At 61.8% G+C, this 19,992-nt stretch overlaps 3 protein-coding genes across 3 annotated transcripts; 1 reads left to right on the top strand and 2 right to left on the bottom strand.

The window, feature by feature from the left end:
- Positions 1-528: 528 nt before the first annotated feature.
- Positions 529-3,669, top strand: EDF1 (endothelial differentiation related factor 1). Its single transcript, XM_058038499.1, has 5 exons — positions 529-645; positions 767-818; positions 1,805-1,965; positions 2,514-2,607; positions 3,129-3,669. The coding sequence occupies exons 1-5, from the start codon at positions 568-570 to the stop codon at positions 3,188-3,190; spliced, it is 447 nt and encodes a 148-aa protein (XP_057894482.1). The 5' UTR covers positions 529-567; the 3' UTR covers positions 3,191-3,669.
- A 1,058-nt stretch (positions 3,670-4,727) lies between these two features.
- Positions 4,728-14,901, bottom strand: MAMDC4 (MAM domain containing 4). Its single transcript, XM_058038501.1, has 28 exons — positions 14,425-14,901; positions 13,851-14,024; positions 13,516-13,656; positions 13,122-13,267; positions 12,915-12,999; positions 12,546-12,674; positions 12,159-12,305; positions 11,916-12,010; positions 11,501-11,659; positions 11,082-11,220; positions 10,574-10,723; positions 10,167-10,271; positions 9,848-9,994; positions 9,478-9,608; positions 9,279-9,384; positions 8,889-9,005; positions 8,546-8,680; positions 8,305-8,435; positions 8,017-8,233; positions 7,557-7,694; positions 7,331-7,452; positions 7,155-7,245; positions 6,803-6,949; positions 6,381-6,515; positions 6,022-6,149; positions 5,832-5,946; positions 5,467-5,642; positions 4,728-4,926 (listed from the first exon to the last, which is right to left on the bottom strand). Exons 1-28 carry the CDS (start codon positions 14,582-14,584, stop codon positions 4,885-4,887), a joined length of 3,708 nt encoding a protein of 1,235 aa, XP_057894484.1. The 5' UTR covers positions 14,585-14,901; the 3' UTR covers positions 4,728-4,884.
- A 3,028-nt stretch (positions 14,902-17,929) lies between these two features.
- Positions 17,930-19,991, bottom strand: PHPT1 (phosphohistidine phosphatase 1). The gene is made up of 3 exons (XM_058038500.1): positions 19,368-19,991; positions 19,101-19,225; positions 17,930-18,347 (listed from the first exon to the last, which is right to left on the bottom strand). The coding sequence occupies exons 1-3, from the start codon at positions 19,507-19,509 to the stop codon at positions 18,255-18,257; spliced, it is 360 nt and encodes a 119-aa protein (XP_057894483.1). The 5' UTR covers positions 19,510-19,991; the 3' UTR covers positions 17,930-18,254.
- Between the last annotated feature and the right edge of the window lies 1 nt (position 19,992).

A 19,992-nucleotide genomic window follows, 5' to 3' on the forward strand; every position in this document is an offset into this window, starting at 1 on the left:
CGTGTCCGTCCTGTGGACGCTCTGCCGGGCTCCCCGCAGCACGAAGCCCCCACGGCACAGCCCGGCCCAGCCCCGCCGGTGCCCGCAGGCGCGCCCGGGGCCAACGGGCCGGGGCAAACCGACACGGCACCCGACCCGCCGCACTGCGCATGCTCGGCTCGGCTCAGCCGAGCGGGTCAACGGGTCTGACAGCGCCTCAGAACAAACCAATCCCTGCCGGGTGCCAGGTGACTGGCAGGGCCAACAGCCAATCTTAGTGCGTACAGGCACGTGCCGTCCGCCCCCAGGTTTGCGTGAGCACCTGCCAATCACGTAGCGAGGGAGCTGATGGGCAGGCAACTGCACCTATCAAACGGAGCTCCGTCACGCCTGGGTGCAGTTAAGCCAACAGTCCATGCAGGAACCTTGGCCCCGCCCGCTGCGCTCGCGCCTGTCTCCACCTATGAGCGCTTGCCTTTTCTGACGGGCGTGCACCTCGCCCTATCAGCGGGCGCCGCGCGGCCGCGCCCCTGGAGGCGGGCACGGGGCGGTGCCCGCGGCGGGCGCGGCCCGGGCGGGGTCGGAGCGATGGCGGAGAGCGACTGGGACACGGTCACGGTGCTGCGCAAGAAGGGCCCGAGCGCGGCCCAGGCCAAGTCCAAGCAGGTCGGCCGGGGGCGCGGTGGGGGGCCGGGCGCGGGGCCGGGCAGGCGGCGGGGCTGGGCTGGGCTGGGCTCGGCGTGGGCTCGGCCGCCGTGCTCACCGCGCACCTTCGCTCTTTCCGCAGGCGATCTTGGCGGCCCAGCGGCGCGGGGAGGACGTGGAAACTTCCAAGAAGTGTGGGTATCCCCGGGGGCCGGTGCGCTCGGGGGCGGCCGCCTGCGATGGGGAGAGGCGGCGGCACCGCCCGGCCGAGCCCGCGATGCCGAGCGGGGCCGGAACGCGCGGCCCCGGGAGCCGCCGGGGGGACGCTCCTGGAGCTGCCCCTTAGCTCTGGTTGCCAGGGCCGAGATCTGCCTGGTTCCCGCAGAGATCTTGGAAAAGCTTTTGTGATCACAAAACTTAAGCTTCCTGTTTCGGCAGCTTATTTCTTTTGCGAATTTGAATGGCTGCCGACCTTCCTATGGCGCTGCTCGTTAAAAATGCCTTGTTTCTTCTCTGATGTAAATTGCCGGGTTCTCTCACTGTAGGGAGGTTATTCTGATGGTTGGAGATAGAGAGATGATCCTTGAAGAAGGTTAATCAGCTTTTTTGGGACACTGAATGCCAGAGACTAATGTGAGAGAAAGGATTCAAACTAGATCTTAAATAATATATTTAACATGAGAGAAAACAATGGTTCTGAAGCTGTCTTTTAGCAAAGATAAGTACAATTAGATTCTACTAATCAAAGATGTCAGAAAATTGCTTAAAAGCTACTAACTTGGGGTGCCTCATGCTGAGCAAGCACAATTCAAGTTCAAGTATTGACCTCTCTGTGCTGCAGCACGAATATGTGTCTGCAGTAAAGTTAGAGCATTAAATCCCCAATGAAAAACAAGACTTGCCCTGTCTATAGGAAAGTTTGGGTGTGAGGTAGGGAAAGAGAAGGGCTCTGCATGGCTAGGGGTGCACAGCACTATGAACAGTGCTAAGGTAATGTTCCCTGATGGGCAGGAGAATTGGGTGAGATCAATGGTGATGTTGGTATGTTGAAATCCTGACATTACCCTGGGATCCTGGGCAGCTGAGGGCTTGGAAAGAGTCCTTTGATTCTTTTTGGCACAGCTCTGAGCCTTATTTTGTTTGTCCTTGATTGTTTTTTCATTCTTGCTTCGAACGACAGGGGCAGCAGGCCAGAACAAACAACACTTCATTACAAAGAACACGGCCAAGCTTGATCGTGAAACAGAGGAGCTGCACCATGACAGAGTGTCCCTGGAGGTGGGCAAAGTGATCCAGCAGGGCCGACAGAGCAAGGGCCTCACACAGAAGGACTTGGCCACGGTGAGTGGAGACCTCCAGGTGAGGGTAGGCACCTTTCCTGTTCCCTCATGGGCAGCTGCAGTGGGAGGGTGTCATGGGCTGGGAGTTTGAGGAATGCAGTGTCGCTGGTGTCTGATGTCCTGGCAGCTTCAGTTGTCTGGGAGAAGTTTTGAGGTTTGTGCAGCCCTTGAGCCCCAGGCTGCAGGCAGAGCCTGTCTGTGGCTGCTGAGCTGGTGGGAGGCTGCTCCCTGCTTGCTCCCAGCTGCTCACACCAGCCCTAGAGGTTTGTACCATCTGGGCTGAGCAGTGTTAGCAACTCCCTGATGTCTGAAGGAGCAGCAATCCCTGGTAGTCCTATTCCTCCTGAGGAGGAGGGAGGTCAGAGTCCCTTCAGGATGGGTGTCACCAGCACTGGGACACTTCAGGGAGGTGCCAGTGGGGCTGGAGTCAGCCTGGGAGCAGCACTTTGTCATCTGTCCTGGCATAATGAGAGGCTGTTCCTTATCTGTTTGAGTCTGGGGAGCTGCTGCTGAGCATTGCTGTGTTTGAGACTCATCCTCTCTTTTCAGAAAATCAATGAAAAACCACAAGTTATCGCTGACTACGAATCAGGACGAGCAATCCCCAATAACCAGGTCATGGGAAAGATCGAAAGAGCCATTGGTGAGTTAAGAGAGACTTCAGAAATAATGCCAGTGCTTGGAGGGGTGGTTTGGGGGAAAGTATTTACCTTTTTCCTGTGAGGAACATTGCTGGCTGGAGTTTATTGTGGGTGTGGTGCCATTAAGACATGTTCTGATAAAACCTGGATCTGCTGACTGAACCAGGACTGGGAGCTCTTGATCTTTGTCTGCACCTTCATGCCTGTGGCTGTGCCCTGGGGACCATCCCTGTGTGCTTGCCCCCAAAACCTGTGAGATGCTGAGACCCATGGAAGCCTGATTGCACTTGTGGAAGGGTTTTGTGTTGGTTTTACTCTCCTGGACTGGTTCAGATCCCATCTGATTGGTTTTGTTTGACATTGGTCTGGTGCTCCTAGAAACTAAAGTAGGACTCTCCTGAACTCTGGTTCCCCTGCTCTCTTTCTGGATGTTCTCTTCCTTAAGGCTGAATTTGATGGAAATAAAAGTTATTGGGTGAATGATTGAGTGCTGATGGTGGTGGTCTCCTTTTTCTTATTCCAGGCCTCAAACTGCGTGGAAAGGACATTGGAAAACCTCTGGAAACTGGCCCCAAAGGAAAATGACAACAAAGCCTCGAAATCCGTTTGCTTAGACTGATCTGGTTCTCCTCAACCACTCTGCATATTGCCAAGCTGAACAAGAGGGTTTCAGACTTGCTTTGGGGGGAAAACTGCTGAATCTGTACCTGCTGTAAAAAGGCAACCTTAAAGAAGCAATTTCCTGATGTTTGTTTTTCCTTGCTCCTTTTCAGAGATTGAGGATCTAAACCCCAAGAAAAAACCCAAACCCTGCCTCTGATTTGCCAGAAAACATGTACATTGTGGTGTTAGCAGCAGCTGATGTTAAGGCAATTAGGGTGGTCTGAAATGTGAGGATTTAATTGAAACAATTTTGGGGATGGGTGAGATATATTATATATAAATAATTTGGGAGACTTGGGGCTTGATCAGAAATGATGACTCAGTCACTGTATCTCAATGAGTTTGGTTTGTTCTTTCCAGCCTGTTTTAAAGAGATCTATAATAAAGTTTGATACCCTTCAGTTGCCCAGGGGAGCTGCTGCATGTGACCAGCTGTTAGTAAATGTTGTGGCTGGGTGTGACCGGAGCCTCGTCACCTCTTCCTTCTGGGATTGTAATTAAAGGGACACCTGGGGTGCCTGGGATGAGGGCCAGCACTGTCACAGTCTTCCTGGCTGTGTCACCTCTCCCTGCATGGGGATGGTGCAGCTTGGCCAGCAGCCTGGGCCTTCGGTCAGTGCTGTGGGCTCTGCACATCCAGGCAGCTGCCGAGACATCAGCTGAAGCCTGAGCCCTCCTTGCCCTTCCCCAGCTCTCAGCTCTCTTGGGCCCTCATTTCTGCAATCAGGACAGGGCTGTGGGGATGGTGCTTGGCATGACTGAGGCAGCACCTAAGGGGGGCACAGCTGGGTGAGAGGGAGACTGGCTCTGGTCACAATGTGGGAAAGCAGCACGTCCCTCCAGCTGTACCTGGGGCTGGGGGCAGCAGGATGCTCCTTGTTGTGCAGGGGCTGGGTTGGGGGTTGACAGGGTTAAGGTGTGAAAGCTGGGGCTGAGGGAGGGGTCCTGGGCTCGGCTGCGCTGGGGGCAGGGTGGAGGTCCAGGCCCTGAGTCCAGCCTGCACCTCAGCCCGCACTGGGTTTGCCAGTGATGTTTATCAAGTGCATCACAAGGTGTGTGGGCAGCAGGTGGGCACCTGTACACCAGAGTGGGAGCTGCCTGCTGCCCTCAGGGCTGCTGTGTGATGTCCCCCTCTGCTCCCTGCCCTCGCACCCACCACTCACCCTCCCCAAAACCAGCAGAAGCACTGAGCTTCTTCCCCCTGGGCTCTCTGTGCCCTGGGAGCTCTTGTGCTTTGTCCTGGGCATGGGGAGTGGCTCACACCCTCTGCAGCACCCACTGTTCTTCCCAGCCCTGGGGGCCAGGACCCCACACTTCACCCTCCCTTGCATGGCCAGAACCCTGTTTGGATGAGGACAGCCACTGTGAGAACTCCCACTCGTGCCCCCTGCCAAAGCACAGGCACACTGCTGTGTCTTGGAAGCAAAACTTCATGTCACAAACAACACAAACGCTTTTCCCGAGCGCTTGGAGGTAGCGATGGCCGCGGTGTGTCCCTGGGTGGGGCAGGCTCCCCTGGTGCCGGGGCAGAGAGCGGGCAGCTGATGGAGTGTGGGTTCTGTCGAGGGCTGGTCTGCCCGGGGGGAGCAGGCAATTCCTGCTGCTGGCTGCTAATTTCAAGACTCATCGCCCTCCCGTGGAGATATAATGACCTTGTCCTGCAAAGAAAGGTGAGTGGGAATTGGTGACAAAAGTGGGCTGTCTGCTGTGAAACACCAGGATTTCTTCCAGGCTGCAGCGAGGACAACCTGCGGCCATCCCCGTGACCCTGCAGAGGCACCGAACCCCAGCGTGCCCAGGGGGCTCCACGTCTCTTGCTGGAGACCTTGATGGGGCTGGGGGCTCTGCTGCCGACCCAAGGGCCCTGCAGCTTAGGCCACCTTGCACTAAATTGAGTGCTGGCTGAGTGAGGATGAGCCAGGTTTGCCAGGCCTCCTTCCCACAAGACTCGGGGCTGGGAGCACACTCGGCTCTTTCCGGAGCAGCTGCCTGGTGGCAGCAGCACTTTTGGGTCAGTCCTGCAGCTCAGGGTCACTTGTTTGTCAACAAGCAGGTAAGAGGCAGAGCCCTTTGCACCTCCCTGTCGCGTTGGCGGAATGCAGGGTCAGGGAGAGCCTGCTGGCATTTGCTGAGCTTTTAGGAAATCGCTGTTTTAGCACAGCTGGGGTAATTAAGCAAGTCCTTCACCCTGTCCTTACATCTCGGAAAGTGATGTTGTCGAAGCCCTGGGAACTGTTGTTCTCTGTCGGTGTCCTGCTCGCCAGCCTTCGCTGTTTCAGCCAGCACCAGCCCCCAGCAGCCCCCAGCACCACTATGACGAGGGCCAGGAGCACACTGAGCGTCACCTCTGCCACAAAACTGCCGGAGGGCTTCTCTGCAGGGCAAGGAAATGCTGTCATTTCGACCCATTGCCCAGAGAACTGCCTCCAGCCTCAGCCCAGCACCCTGGGCAGCTCTGGGTTGACCTTTCACAGCCAGAACTGCACACACACACACACACACAGACACACACACACACAGAGACACACACAGAGAGACACAAACACACCCCTCTTCCCAGCACCTTCCACTGGACTCTCCGGGCTGGAATGGCAGCCCACCCTGGCGCTGTACATGATGTCATCCAGTGCCACTGTCCCCTCCATCGGCCACCTCCGTGTGGTGATCTCAAAGCTGATCTGCGGGGGAAGGTGGGCTCTGGGGGGCTGCTGCACGCCCGGAGACACCCTGCACCCCAGGGGGGCCCCGCTTACCTGGAACTCACCGGGGCTCTGCACCGGCACCGCGGCGCCCCGCCAGCCCCGGCCGCGGTGCCCCGGCACGCTCCACACCGTGCGCCGTCCCCCCGCGCCGCGCAGCGTCACCCGCAGCTCCCCGCTGGCTGCAAGGACGGGGCACAGGAGCCCTGGCATCACCAGCTGCCCCGAGCCCTCCCAGCCATGCCATCCTCTACTGGGATGGCAGTGCCCAGAGGGAATGAATGGGCCATCGCCGCTGCCCAGCTGGAACTGAAGCAGTGGCCGCGGGGCACAGGTGGGGAGGACTGAGGCCCCCATGGAGCCAGGGAGTCCCAGGGACCATGGGCCCTCCTCCCTGGCCCTGCAGTGCTCACAGAGGTGCTCCGGGATGTCCATGTGGTACCAGAAGCGCAGGCAGGAGTCGGTGGCTGCAGGCAGGGGTGGACTCTCCAGCAGGGCACTGGTGCCCCTGGCACCCAGCACGCTGGTGTCAAAGTGCATGTAGTGACCTGGGCAGGCAGGGACAGAGCGCAGGGTGTCCCCCAGTCCTGCATCCACTTGTCCCACCCCACTTGTCCCAGTCTTCCCCCAAATGTCGGGTGATGCCTGGAGGGGAACACAAATCAGCCCTGCGCCTCACTGCCCTTGGGCTGAGCTGCCCCTCCCGGGTGAAGAGGGGACAGGGATGCTGTGGGGCCAGGCCTCGCAACATGGACTGGACTGACCCAATCCACCCCAGCTCTCCTTCCTCACTCTGGCCGTGCCAGGGCTCCCAGGCAGGGTGGGTGTTTCCTACCGTTCCTTGTACCCAGGGTGTGATCCTGCTCAGGCCCAGGGTACTTGGCCAGGGTGACCCCACTCTTCCAGCCCCAGGCTAAGCTGTGCAAGCGGGGGTCCGAGGGGCTGCTCCAGCCACAAGTGTCCTGCTCGAAGTCACAGGATGCTGGGAGGAAAGCAGGGCTGTGAGACACCCAGTAGTAGCTGGCAGGAGATGGGGCACCTGGGTGGGACACACCACCCCCAGCTTTGGGCCGGGCCAGGCTCAGGGCAGGAACAGGTCTGTCCCTATCCCCGTGGCTTACACGCTTCCATAGGATGTCCCATCCCCCCCCCCCGATCCACAGTGCCCCTGTGGGGTGGGGTCTCACCTGGCTTGGGGCAGGCTCCCTCCGACACGTGCAGGTCGTCCAGTGCAATGTATCCGTGGTCACCCCCAGCTCCCACTGCCTCAAACACCACCTGGGCAGGGCGACATGCTGAGGCTGGCAGCCTCCATGCACCCCTCATCACCTCCAGCTGCCCCCAGCAGCCTGCCCTGTCTCACCTGCCAGTCGCCATCGGGCTGGACGGTGACATGGCTGCGGTGCCAGCTGCTCCCTTCCATGGTGCTCACGCTCAGAACCTTCCTCCTCACCCTGCTCTGCTCCACGAACACCCTGAGGGAGCCTGCCCACGGCACCCAACATGGAGCAGGGGTCCAGGGCTGTGCTGTGTGGGGCCCCCACCCATCTGGAGGTGTCCCCAGGGGTCTCAGGGCAGGCGGTGCTCACCTGGGGTCCCAGCACTCAGCTGGTACCAGAAGGCCAGGCACTGGGCAGACACTGAGGGCTGGTAGAGCTGGGAGGTGAGGGCAGCCCTGTGCCCTGCAGGCAGGGAGACCCTGCCCGTGTTCACCACCATGTAATGGCCTGGAGGAGAGAAGCCCCTGTGCTGTGACCCCTGCCCAGCCCTGCTGGGGAGCACTAGGGGACAATTGAGGCTGGGTCTTCCCCCCAGGTCAAGGAGTCTCCCCAGCTTGAGAACCTCCCCAGGAATAGGGAGCCCTGGGGCTGGAACACTGCATTTTGGGAGTTCCAGGTTTGGGAACTCTGTGCAGTATCGCGTTCTCATCCTGGGGAAGGCAGGGAGGGCAGGGCAGGCACGAACAGGGAGAGCAGGCAAGGCTGGCGTGGGGCACAGGCAGGACACTCAGGGGCGGACAGGGGGACGCAGCAGGGAAGCACCGGGTACCTGCGGCGGTGCCGGTGGTGTGGTCGGCCGCAGGGCCGGCGGCGGTGCCGGTGCCGTTGCTCTGTCGCTGCCAGGTGCCCTCTCCGCTGGCTGCCAGCCCACAGCCCTCCGCCTCGAAGGAGCAGGAGAGCTCGGCCCCACAGGGTCCCGCTGTCTGCGCGATGTCGTCCAGCCCCACGTCCCCCAGGAAACCGTCATGCAGCACCTCGAAAGCCACCTGTCCGCAGGCAGCGGTGTCAGACGCGCTGTGCCCTGCTGGTGCCAGGGACGCGCGGGGCCGCTCCTCACCCGGTACCGCCGCTGGCCCGTGGAGGGCAGTGTCGCCCGTGCCCGGTGCCAGATGCTGCCCTGGCTTCCGCGGCGGGTCCACAGCACGTCCTCCTCTCCTCCCTCTGGCCACAGCTTGAGGCTCAGGGTGCCTGGGCAGAGGGGGCCATGGGGGCAGCCATCCCACAGGCCCTGGGACCCCGCTGTCCTCAGAGCGGAGGCAGGCTGGGGCAGCCCTGGCAGGATGCCATGGGGCACGTACCGATTTGCGGGCCCGCCAGGCGGTACCAGAAGGACAGACAGCGAGGGGCAGCGGCCGGCTCCTGGTGGGAGCTGAGGAGCAGCGCCCGCTGCCCGTGGCTCCACGGCACAGAGGCGTCCACGGACAAGAAGTAGCCTGAATGTTGGGGACAGCCAGGGTGGAGGGGTCGTGGTGTGAGTGTTCTGCATCACCCACAGCCCAGATCGGGGCGCTCCCAGCCTGCCGTAGGTGAGCTTGCTCTGCAGGCATGGGGCTGCTGGGAGTGTACAAGGCATGCCTTGGCCCTGGGAACAGAAGGTTATGGGATGTCCTGGGTTCCCCCAAAGAGCAACCAGCCCCTTACCCGAGCCGGTGGTGTGGTCAGAGCCCTGTCCCTGCCCTGTGCTGTGGACCCATTTGAAGTCACTGGACAGATCCTGGTACCAGCCACACATGCCCCTCTCAAAGTTGCAGGACAGCTCTGGCCAGAGAGAGGCGACAGTATAGAGTGGAAAGGAGTAAGGCATCACAAAAGCAAATGGGTCTCCCCAACGTCCCTTTCCCCCTGCTCACCTGCCCCACCCCCCAGGTTTACCCCATGCAGGGGTCCCGGGGCAGGGCAGGATATGTGCTTGGCCCTGGCCCTCGGCCTTGTGCACCATGGTCCTGCTCTTGGACAGAGTGACAGCCACCAGGCAGCCCCCACGGAAAGGGTGCAGGGTTACCCTCCCTGCCCACGCACTCCTGGCCATACCCGCAGCTGTGGGTGTCACCACGTCGTGGTAGCACTGCTCAAATGTCACGTTGTCAACACCGACACTGGCTGAGCCCTGGAGATCCACCAGTGCCAGCAGCTCGACCTGGGGGCAGCAGCCATGAGCCTGGGGTGCCTGGCAGCACTGGCATTGTCCCACTGAGAGCCCCCCAGGCTGGTCCCTGTGCATCCAGCACACCTGAAAGGGCCGGCTTCTCTCTCCCAGAGGGACACGGACGTGACCCCCAGTTGTGCTGCCACGACCTTGTGTCTGCCAGACCAGCTGGGTGCTGCCAGTGGTGTGATCTGCGACATTGATGGCAAGGAAGCCTGAAACAAGAGGTGGTACAGAGGCTGTGGGCACCCAAAACCCCTGGCCACCCTGTGGGAGCCCTCCGTGGCACCAGCCCACGGTCACGGGGTGCAGGGACACAGACAGGGATACAGACACCCCAGCTCCAGGATGATGTGATGGGGCAAAGCAGGGTTGGGAGAGGCAGTAAAGGCAGGTAGGCATGGGGGGTCTGGGAGTAGGAAGCAGGCAGGGCACTCTGGGGTGGGCAGGTTACCTTGGGGGTCACTGTGGATGTGGTAGCTCATCTCCATGGTGCAGGCAGGGCCAGAGGGGCCCAGCAGAGGCGATCGTGCCTTTGCAGGACCCACCATCTGTCCTTCTCCTGTCTGGAGGGCCAGGAAAGTCCCTGAGCACAGAAACACTCTGTAAGGTGAGGACTGGGGTCCCACATCACTGGTAGCACCCCCAGCCCAGCATCCTGCCTGGGCATCATCCCCCATTGTGCAGTGGCACCCCCTGGGAGCCCTTGTTCTGGAGGTTCCTGTGGTGCTGAGCAGTGACGAGCATTGTCTGGGTGGTGAGAACAGTCTCACCTGTGAGGAAGATGTCAGATTCAGTGACCTTCTGCAGAGCCCAGCGCAGCCGCCCCACACTGACGTCGTGCCAGCCCCCAGCCCCTGACTCGAAGGTTGTTGTCCCTGCAAAGTCAAAGAATCCCAGAATCCCAGAATGGTTTGGGTTGGATGGACCTTAAAGCTCATCTCATTCCACCCCTCTGCCATGGGCAGGGAGCCCTTCCACTATCCCAGGGCGCTCCAAGCCCTGTCCAACCAGCCTTGGACACTGCCAGGGATGGGGCAGCCACAGCTGCTCTGGGCACCCCAAAACTCCAGGCTCAGTCTTGCCAGGCCGTTGTGGTTCCAGGGGCTGTGCAGGCACACACATGTCCCAGCCAGGCCAGCCCAGGGTGCCTGGTCCCCTCCCCTGCTGGGGCTCTCACCGCAGCGCTCCTCGTCGGAGCCGTCAGCGCAGGTGTGGGCGAAGTCGCAGGCCAGCTCTGCAGCAATGCAGTCCCCACTGCCACAGGCCACCTCGTCTGCTGCGCAGGGGCCGGCAAGTGCCTGGCTCGGCAGCGTGACCAGAGGCTTCTCTGATGGTGAAACAGCCCAGATGGAGAGCAGTGGTGAAAGGGCCCAGCAATAGCATCAGTGTCAGCCCTTCAAACACTGTTCCGTGTCCCCAGGCATCTTCCTGGCTCTCCATTTCCCATCCCATCCCGTCCCAGCTCAGCCTAGTTGTCACCAGCTGAAGGGGACCCAGGACCTAGTAAGAGCTGCTTGTGTGACACATTTTGACACAGAAAATGGAGTGTTACAGCCCCAGGAAAAAGATACCAGCACCCCAGGGCAAGTATTTGCTGTCCTGCACCCAGGATGGTCCCTGTGATGAGCAGAGGGACAGGCAGACCATGCCTGTCCTTTAGGCGTGGTGCCATGGGTACAAAGCACCTGGGACAGCTGCCAGCACTGGACCAGAGTGAGGGACACTGCCCACCAGCTCACCCTGCTCCTTCACACAGCCCTGAGACAGGATCAGGTCATCGACAGCCACGGTCCCCCCATTGCCAGCCACCCCCTCGATCAGCACCTGCAGGAAAGCACCACGTCAGAAACATCAGCAAGGGGTTCTGCACGATAGGGGGGGATTGGGGTGACACCAGGGAGCCGTGTGATGGGGGCAGCCAGAACCTGTCATGGACTGACTCACATTTTGCTCAAGAAGGGACTCAGTGGGAGCAGGGGCAATGCTGTGGCTGACAGGGGTGCACAGTGTGGGCTGGCATGGCCACAGTGGGCTTGGGAGGTGGTGCTGCCCCTGTCCACAGCCCCAGAGCAGCCCCATTTCCCCCAGCCCAGCAGCAGCCCACCTTGAAGGGATCCGTCACATTGAAGTCCACTCTCTCCCGGACCCAGCAGCTGCCCAGGTCTCCTGTCCTTTCCCTCATCAGGTGCTTGGTAGAGTTGGTCACATAGGAGATGCTGAGGCTGCTGGTGGCTGAGCCATGGAGGTGGCAGTACAGTACGAGCTGGGGATTGGGAGGAGGCTGAGCCCTTAGGGCAGGGGCACACAGCCCTCTGCATCCCACACAGGGGCTGTGAGAAGCTCAGGTGGGCAATGGGCACCAGAGATGTCACCAAACCACCCCAAAAACCTGATGTCCATCCCCAGCAAGGGCCAACCACAGCCCAGCCCTGCATGAGGGTCCCCAGAGTTGGGAACCCCATCTCCTGTCACCACCATGCCCACATGAGCTGTGACGCGAGGTGCCAGCTGTGACTCACAGAACAGGAGTTGGTGGCTTGGAAGGTGGGGCTGCTGAGCTGAGCTGTGCCACCAGCTTGTGCAGTGGGGTCACTGCTCACATGGAGGAAAAAACCTGCAGGAGATGCTGGGGCTGAGTGGAGCCAGGCAGATGCGTGGGGGCAGGACTCCGCTGTCCTGCCACAGCCTTGAGCAGAGCCCTGGCATGTGGCACGTCCACCTGCAGTGGGGCTCCCCTGGGGCACCGGTGCCCCGTCACGTACCTGCCCTGCTGTTGTTGCTGTGGTCCCGAGTGGGAATGCTGTAGGAGGTGCCCAGGTTCAGGCTCGTGTTCCTGCCCCACACTGCTGGCCCGGCCGCCGTCTCCCAGCCACAGAGATCATAGTCAAAGGAGCAGCGGGTGAAGTTCTCTGTGAGAAAAAGGGACAGCGGTGACCCAGAAACTGAGCTCCCAGCCCTCTCTTGGACAGATGGATCCCTGCAATGGGTTGGGCTGATGCCACCCCTCTGCAAACCCTCAGGGTCATTTTGCCCTCCTGGCGTAGGGCAGAACCGGGTGGGCCCCTGCCAGCCCAGAGCACAGCTTTGCCCCACCGAGGCGGACCCTCAGCCTCTCCACAGTACCCCTCCCTGGGGCCAGGGGTGCTCACTGCACTGTGCCGCGCCCTCGTCCGAGCTGTCCCCGCAGTCGTCGGTGCCGTCGCAGAAACGCCGCTGTGCCAGACAGGAGCCGCGGCGGCAGCGGCTCTCCTGGGCCCCGCAGGCCTGCTGCCCGACCTCTGCCGTGGGGGAACACTCGTCAGCAAGTGGCTGCTCCCACGGGGACATGGTGAGCACTGCCACATCATTCCTAGGGGTGGCTCAAGGGACAGGGTTTTGCTGCCCACCTCGTGCTCTGGCCAGCGCGTGGTGCCCCAAGCCAATGGGAGCACCGAGCAATGGGAGAGCTCCCCTGGGTTTTGCACCCCAGCCGGTTCCCCCAAGACCCCAGCTCACATCCCAGCAGATGTGGGACTCACCTGGCAAGCCACAGTTGCTGAACACGATGTCATCGAGCGCCACCTCTGCCCCGCAGGTGGGTGGTTGTGTCAGGGAGAAGATGAGCTGTCATGGGAGGATGAGGATGGCATGAGCTCCCCAGGCCAGGTCTCAGAACATTGCCCAGCTCCTCTGGTCCCAGTTTATGGGGACAGTGCCCGGGTACCAAGGTGCCAACGCCATCTCACCTGGAACTGCTCCACGATCCGTCCGGGGTAGGCAACCAGCGGGTGCCAGCCCTCCCTGCTGTGCTCAGGGCTCTGCCACAGCTCCACCACCCCATCCCTGTGTGCCACGGCCAGGCGCAGCACCGGCCGCTCTGTCTGCTTCAGCCCTGAGGGACGCCCAAAAGTGCCCTTGGTACAGGGCACCCAGGGGTACCCAAAGGAACCAATGGAGCCCCACCTGCTGTGGGAGTTGGAACTGGGGCCCCCAGGTCCCACCAGCCCCGTGTGTGGAGCGTGGAAGAGGCAAACAGGATGGCAAGGACCCATCTTAAGATGTCGGTGGTTCTGTCCCTGCCACAGGGGCAGATGGCCCCATCCCCCCCACTGCCTAGTAGCCAATGCTGCCTGTGCCCACCTTGGGTGCTCTCACATCTCCCTGAGAGGTGATACCAGGCTCTGATCTCACATGCGGCAGCTGCTCCCCGCATCTCCGGTGACCTGAGCCAGGCTGTGGCCGTGGTCTTTGCTGGGGGGGACATGGTGACCAAGAACCAACCTGGGGAGGGCAGAAAGCAGAACGGGGGCTGCACCCCATGGGGTGGCACCAGAGCTATGCCAGCACTACTCCTGCCCCTCCAAGGGTCTGCTCTCTCCCCTGCACCCTAGAAAGATAGGTGTTCTGGCACCCCAGCTCCAGTGGAGTGGTACTGTGGGTGCCCAGAGCCTGCTCACCAAGCAGCTCCCACTTACCCAGGTCAGTGCCCACGGTGTGGTCTGAATGAGGCCCCATGCCCCACTTGGCAAGGCTGGCCCGGCCTCGCACCCATCCATATGTCGAGGTGCCCACGTCCTGCCAGCCACAGTCACTGTCCTCAAAGTCACAGGTGAAGGGGGTGCCCAGCACTGCTGAGCCCCGTAGGTACCCTGAGGGTGGGCAGATGAGGGGTCAAGGCAGGTTTGGGGCCACCCTGGGGACCTGTGCCCATCCCAGGGAACTGCACCTATCCTGGGGAACTGAACCTACCCAGGGGACCTGTGACCAGCTCAGGGGACCTGCACACAGCCTGGGATCCTGCACCCACCTGGCAGTCTCACCTGTGCCCAGGCCACCTGTTGTCACCCTGGACACCTGCACAAGGGACCTGCCCCTACCCTGTGGATCTGCAGCAGTTCTGTACCAATCCTGGGGGAGCCTGCATTCATCCTGGGCACCAGCACCACCCCAGGGACCTGTACCCACACCATCCCCCCTACACAGCCTGCTCTCACCCCAGGAGCAGGGCCTGAGGGTGGGTCTGGGGGCCTGGGGAGTCTGAGCACCCACCACACTGGTTCTCATCTGAGCAGTCGCTGCAGTCACAGACGAAGTTACAGAGCTGCTCAGCCGCACTGCTGCAGCTGTTGACGACCACGGATCCACTGGGGAGGACAGTTCTGGCTATGAGAGAGACAATGGGACTGAAAACCCGCAGGGAACGAGGCATGGTGCCTGCAGCAGGTGATGGAGGGCACGTGTGACCTGCAGCACCTCGGTTTGGGACCCTGCTGGGGCAAGTACTGAGCTCTCAGTGGCATTTTCCCCTGGACGATCCCTGCCCCAGCACTGTCCCGGCACTCCACATCTCTCACACTGCCACCTCCCACCGTCAGCCTCGGGGTGCCAGAGCCTGCCAGGGCACTGACTCTGCTATAGCACACCCGTGCTGCCAGTCCCAGCCCCTTTTGGGAAGAAACAGGAATATCTGCATGGTTTTTGTCCCACGCTGAACAAAGCCACTGGTGACCCCCGCCTGGTGCTGGGGGCTCCGGCACCCGCTCCCGGTGGGAACCCCGGGCTGCATTCACCAGCAGAGCCCGGTGGGCTGGCGCAGCGCCGTGCAGGACCAGAGCGAAGCAGGCAGCACCAGGGCCCTTCCCTCCAGCCCCACAGCCCCAGCCGTGTCGGCAGAGCTCACCCAGCAGCGCCAGCAGGGCCAGCATCGCCCGCCCGCCCGCAGCCATCCCGGGCACCACGACGGGAACGCGGAGCTGGAAGCGGCCTCGCTGTGAGCCCCGGGCTGGAATGTGCTCCCCTGGAGCCGCCTGCGTTGGACTTCAGCCCCGCTGTTATCGGCTCCCCGGCCAGGCAGCGCGTTTATGGCACGGCTGGGACAGCGCAGCGCGGTCACAGCACTGGCGACGCCTCAGCAGCGAGCTGCAGCCGTGCCTGTGGAGACCTTCGGCTGCTCCCCCTGCACCGCTCCTCTTCAGCCCATTTTCCACTAAGAACAGGACGGTGGGTGACACTCTGACTGGGACAGGGCACAGCCCGGGGAATGCGTTGGCTTGGAGAGGGATGAGAGCACTTCCTGCTGAGCCAGGGATGCTGCCAGCCCTGTGGGGGATGCTGCCACCTCTGCCAGGGATGTGGGGGCTCTGCCAGTCCCTGTGCATAAGGACAGTGGGAGAGACTTTGGGTGCAGGGCTGGCTGTGGGCTGCACTCCGGCCAGAGAGAACAGCTGAGCTGGGAGTCAGCTGTATCTCCATCTTACCCTGCCCTCTGGCAATGGAAAGTTGTTTCCTCTTGTCACTCCAAGCTCTTGTCCAAAGTCCCTCTCCAGCTCTTCTGGAGCCCCTCTAGGCACTGGAAGGGGCTCTGAGGTCCCCCTGGAGCCTGGGGATTCCAAGATGCCATCAGGAGGAGCCAGCCTTCACCCTGCCTGCTCTGCTCCGGCTGGCCGAAGCACCTCAGCACCCAGCTCATGAATGCCATGGGGCAAAGGGGCACAGCTCCAGGGCCACAACCAGGTCAGTCCTGGGGTAAAACATTCCTGGCAGAGCCCCAGCAAGGGCTGCTGAGCCTGAAAGAAGCACAGCTTGGTAGCCAGATCTCCACAGATCACCACCGGTGTTGTTGCCTGGTGATGGCAACTAGTGACCCCACTGGTTTCCTCACCTGGGCAGAGGAAGGAGCTGCTACCCCCCAGGACCCCTCTCCCCTCTGCTGCCGCAGCCTTCACGCCCTAGAGGGGCCCCTTTGAGCAGATCCTTCCACTGAGCCAACGGCCTTGGAAAGCAGATTGCAGCGGGATTGCATCAGGGGCAGTAAAACACAGACTCAGCTCCTTCTCCCAGCGCCAGCCAGGGCCAGTGAGGACCAGCAGCCCCACATTCCCCAGTCCAGGCATGCTGGGGAAGAGCAGCCCTGCCCAGAAACCTGGCAGCACCAAGCTGGCCACTGGCAGGGCAGTCACTGCTCTCCTGGGTGCCATGGGCAGAGCCTCTCTCAGAGATGGGAGCCCTCCCCTTTGCACTGGGGATGCTGGTGCTCCCACTGTGAGATGGGGCACACTGGGGCAGATCAAGTGATGATGACCACAGGATAGTACAGAATGGATGGCACAACAGGAGGTCACCCCATCCCACCCTCTGCTCCACAAGAGTTCCCTGGAGGAGGTGTCCAGATGGTTTTTTGATCTCCACAGAAGGATATTCCCTGATGATGATGAGGGGACTGCACCTGCCACAAGGAGAGGCTGAGCTGAATGTGCCCAGCTGGGAGAAGGGGCAGGGGAATGTCACCCAGGTAAACCCTGGCAGGAGGGTGCAGAGAGCCAACCCTTCAAGCCAGGAATGCCCCAGTAAGGACTGAGACAACAAAAGCAAGAACAGCAAATACCACTTGAAAGAAAAACCTTTTCTTCCTGTGAGGACTGTCAAAACCAGAGCACACTTCCAAGCTGCTGGAAGCTCAATTCGGGGAGATTCTCAAACACCACCTGGTCACAGCTTCCAGCAGCCTAATTCTAGAACAGAATCATGGAACTCCCTGTGTTGGAAGGAACCCACAAGGACTCCTGAGCCTGCACAGCACATCTCAGCAATCCCACCACGATGGACCCACTAAAGCTGGCTCTGCTAGGCCAGTGGATGGACAGGACATCCCAGAGGTGCCTCCAAGTTCCAAACCAGTGACTTGCAGGTTTGCAGCTGACTCTGTGTAACTTCTGGGTAACATTCCCCCCAGCACAGGGGAGAGCCACTTTGCAGGATGGAGGACGAAGCACAGCAGAACCATTTTCTTGCCTGTGAAACTCATCCCCACATTGTGAGCTTCCTTTGGAGTGTGGGCACAGGCTGAACTTTGGACACAGGGTACAGGCTGAGCTTCTGCAGGTTGAGATGACCCAGCATGGCTCTGGACAGAGGAAGGAGCCCACATCCCTGAAGGCACGAGGCAGAGGCAGCAGCAGGGAGCACACAGGGTCAGAGTCTGACAATGAAATGGGGCTGGGACTGGGCTGGGAGGGTCCTCCAGCCCCAGCCTCACGTGGGACAGCGACTGAACCAACCCAGCCTGAACCAACCCAGCCTGCACATCTGCCTGGAGCTCTCCAGCCACTGAAGCCTCCAGCAGCTTTCCCCAGTCTCCCTCTACTGCTCCTTGCTTGGAAGCACAAGCAGGGAGAATCCCTGGGAAATTCTGAGCTGGTCCTGGGTGGCTGGAGGGATGAAGTCAGGGAGGATGCTCTTCCTCAAGGTGTGACAACCTGCCAGAGTGGGAATGGGCATGTTCTTCCCAGTCATGCTCCCAGGCAACTCAGTTCCCTCCTCACAGGAGATGGGGCTGGTCTCTCCCCCAGGTCCCTCTTGCCTTTCCCTCTCCCAGACCTGGGCATTGCTTTCCTCTCTCCTGCCTCAACCCTTTCCAAGGCAAATCCCAACACAATTCCTGCTGTTCCCACCCCAGACTCTGCCTGCTCCCATGCCAGGCTGCCATGCCAGGCCCCCCTCAAGGGGCGGATAACCTGGGGGGTCCCTTCCACTGTGAACAAGCATAACCCAGAGATGGGAAGGAGCAGCCAAACCGTGAGCATGGCCACCAGAGCAGCTGTGCTCCTCCAACGACTTTAATTCTCACAGATACACGTGGATGAGCCCCTGGTGCCAGAGGGCTGGGGCAGAGCAACCACTGGCTTCACCAGCTTTGCCATGCCAGGGAGGTGGGAGCATCTGGCACAGGGACAGTCCGGTGACAGCGGAGAATGGGCAAGTTCAACACAGAGGAAAATCAGGAGAGCCTGGAGCACGGCCAAGCATGGGGGGCCTGCTGCCACCACCCCGGTGCTGCACACAGCTGTGCCAGTTCTGGGCTGGCACCACAGACAGAGGAGTCAGTACCCTTCATCTGCCCAAGTAATCTCATAGTCGGGATACTCTGCCTTCAGCTTCTCTGTGGTCACAGCGTGGTCAGCTCGTCCAAAGCCCTGCGCAGGAAAAGAAGGTTCCTAAGGAGAGCTGGTGAGAACTTGCAGGGAAGCCTGGCAAATCCCCAGGGCGGCTCTGGCAGACCTCAGCAGCAGAGAGGCCACAGAGCCGTGCCAGTCCTTCCTGACCCCAGCTGAGGCTGGTGTAGCACCCAGGCAACAAGACAACGTCACCCTGAAGCTGGGAAAACTGTGTGCACTGTGGCCCAAGGACCAGCACCCTGCCCAGCTGGGCTCTGCACTCAGCACCCAGCACAGCTGGGGCTGCAGCACAGCCCTGGGGCAGGGTCAGCGTGCAGGAACCCACCATGACAGTCCCCAGGAGTGCCTCCCGTCACCCTTACAAGGCCCCTACAGCACCCACCCGACACTCCAGCAGGAACACCCTCAGGACACACAAAGTGGAAACAGGGTTCTTGTGCAGCCCAATTCCCCCTGCAGCACCCAGAGCTGGGTACAGCCACTGTACCCATGGCACCTGCGGGGACTCTGGGTGTGTGGCAGCCCCACAGGCAGGTGCCGGAGGGTTCCTGGGGTGCCCCCGCTTTGGCCAAGCACTGCTCACCCGAAAGGGCTCTGCGCAGTCTCCCCTCCCCGGGGCGCTCGGGAGAACGCGCAGGAGCCCCGGGAGCGCCGCCCCGCTCACCCCTTCCACCCCCGAGGGAACTCGACTCCACCTCGGCCGCCGTCAGCGGGACCCACCCCGCGCAGGGAGATGCCGCCGGCCCGCGCGGTTCCCCCGGCCCCGCTTACCACCGAGTACCCGTAGACGTGGATCTTCCTCTCTTCAGGGCGGTGCGACATGCGGCCGCCGCCCAGGCACTCGCAGCTCAGGCCGTGCGGCGCCAGCTCCTCCGCGGTGCGCTCGAACAGGTCGGCTGCAGGGAGGGAGCGGCGGTGGCGCGGGGACCCCCGGCCTCAGCCGCCGCCCCGCCACGGGCCAGACGCCCGGCAAGCCCCCGCCCGCTTCCCTCGGCACCCCGGGCCACGGCCGCGCCCCGCGCTCCCGACGCCCCTCACCGTGGTACTCGGCCCAGGCGTGGCCTCGCACGACGTCCTTGGCGGGCGCGCCGGCCCCGCTCACCCGCACCAGCACGTACTTGAAGACACCGTCGCCATCGATCTGCACGTCCGGCACCCGGGACAGCGCCGAGCCCGCCATCGCTGCCGCCCGCGCGCCGTGCCCGCCTCCTCCGCCCGGCGCCCAACCAACCAGCGCCCGGTCCCCGCCCGTGTTCCCGCCTCCTCCGCCCGACGTCCAACCAGCGCCCGGTCACCGCCTGTGTTCCCGCCTCCTCCGCCCGGCGTCCAACCAACCAGCGCCCGGTCCCTGCCCGTGTTCCCGCCTCCTCCGCCCGGCGTCCAACCAACCAGCGCCCGGTCCCTGCCCGTGTTCCCGCCTCCACCGCCCGGCGTCCAACCAGCGCTCGCAGAGCCAGGCTCCACCCTCAGCCGGCGCGGGGTCCCGCCGGGCAGCGGCTCTGGGGGTGGAGGCTGCCGCCGGTGCCGGTGCCGGCGATGGGATCGACAGCGGGGAGCAGGGCTGGGCAGGGCAGGGCGGCGCGGGCGCCCCGGGTGACGGGTCTTGGCCACGACCCCGGCTCTGCCTCGCCTTCCCCGGTCCCCGCCACGGTCACCCCTCACT

This window comes from Melospiza georgiana, chromosome 20 (assembly GCF_028018845.1).
Source record: "Melospiza georgiana isolate bMelGeo1 chromosome 20, bMelGeo1.pri, whole genome shotgun sequence".
Classification (NCBI taxonomy): Eukaryota; Metazoa; Chordata; class Aves; order Passeriformes; family Passerellidae; genus Melospiza; species Melospiza georgiana.

Excerpts from the sequence above, each read along its gene's own strand:
- EDF1 (XM_058038499.1), top strand. The coding sequence starts at position 568 with ATGGCGGAGAGCGACTGGGACACGGTCACGGTGCTGCGCAAGAAGGGC. Across the intron at positions 646-766 it reads CCCAGGCCAAGTCCAAGCAG|GCGATCTTGGCGGCCCAGCG; the intron begins GTCGGCCGGGGG and ends CTCTTTCCGCAG. Across the intron at positions 2,608-3,128 it reads AAAGATCGAAAGAGCCATTG|GCCTCAAACTGCGTGGAAAG; the intron begins GTGAGTTAAGAG and ends TTCTTATTCCAG.
- MAMDC4 (XM_058038501.1), bottom strand. The coding sequence starts at position 14,584 with ATGCCTCGTTCCCTGCGGGTTTTCAGTCCCATTGTCTCTCTCATAGCC. Across the intron at positions 14,025-14,424 it reads CTCAGATGAGAACCAGTGTG|GGTACCTACGGGGCTCAGCA; the intron begins GTGGGTGCTCAG and ends GCCCACCCTCAG. Across the intron at positions 8,234-8,304 it reads CGGGCCAGCGGCGGTACCGG|GTGGCTTTCGAGGTGCTGCA; the intron begins GTGAGGAGCGGC and ends GCCTGCGGACAG.
- PHPT1 (XM_058038500.1), bottom strand. The coding sequence starts at position 19,509 with ATGGCGGGCTCGGCGCTGTCCCGGGTGCCGGACGTGCAGATCGATGGC. Across the intron at positions 19,226-19,367 it reads CGCCTGGGCCGAGTACCACG|CCGACCTGTTCGAGCGCACC; the intron begins GTGAGGGGCGTC and ends CCCTCCCTGCAG. Across the intron at positions 18,348-19,100 it reads ACGTCTACGGGTACTCGGTG|GGCTTTGGACGAGCTGACCA; the intron begins GTAAGCGGGGCC and ends TTTCCTGCGCAG.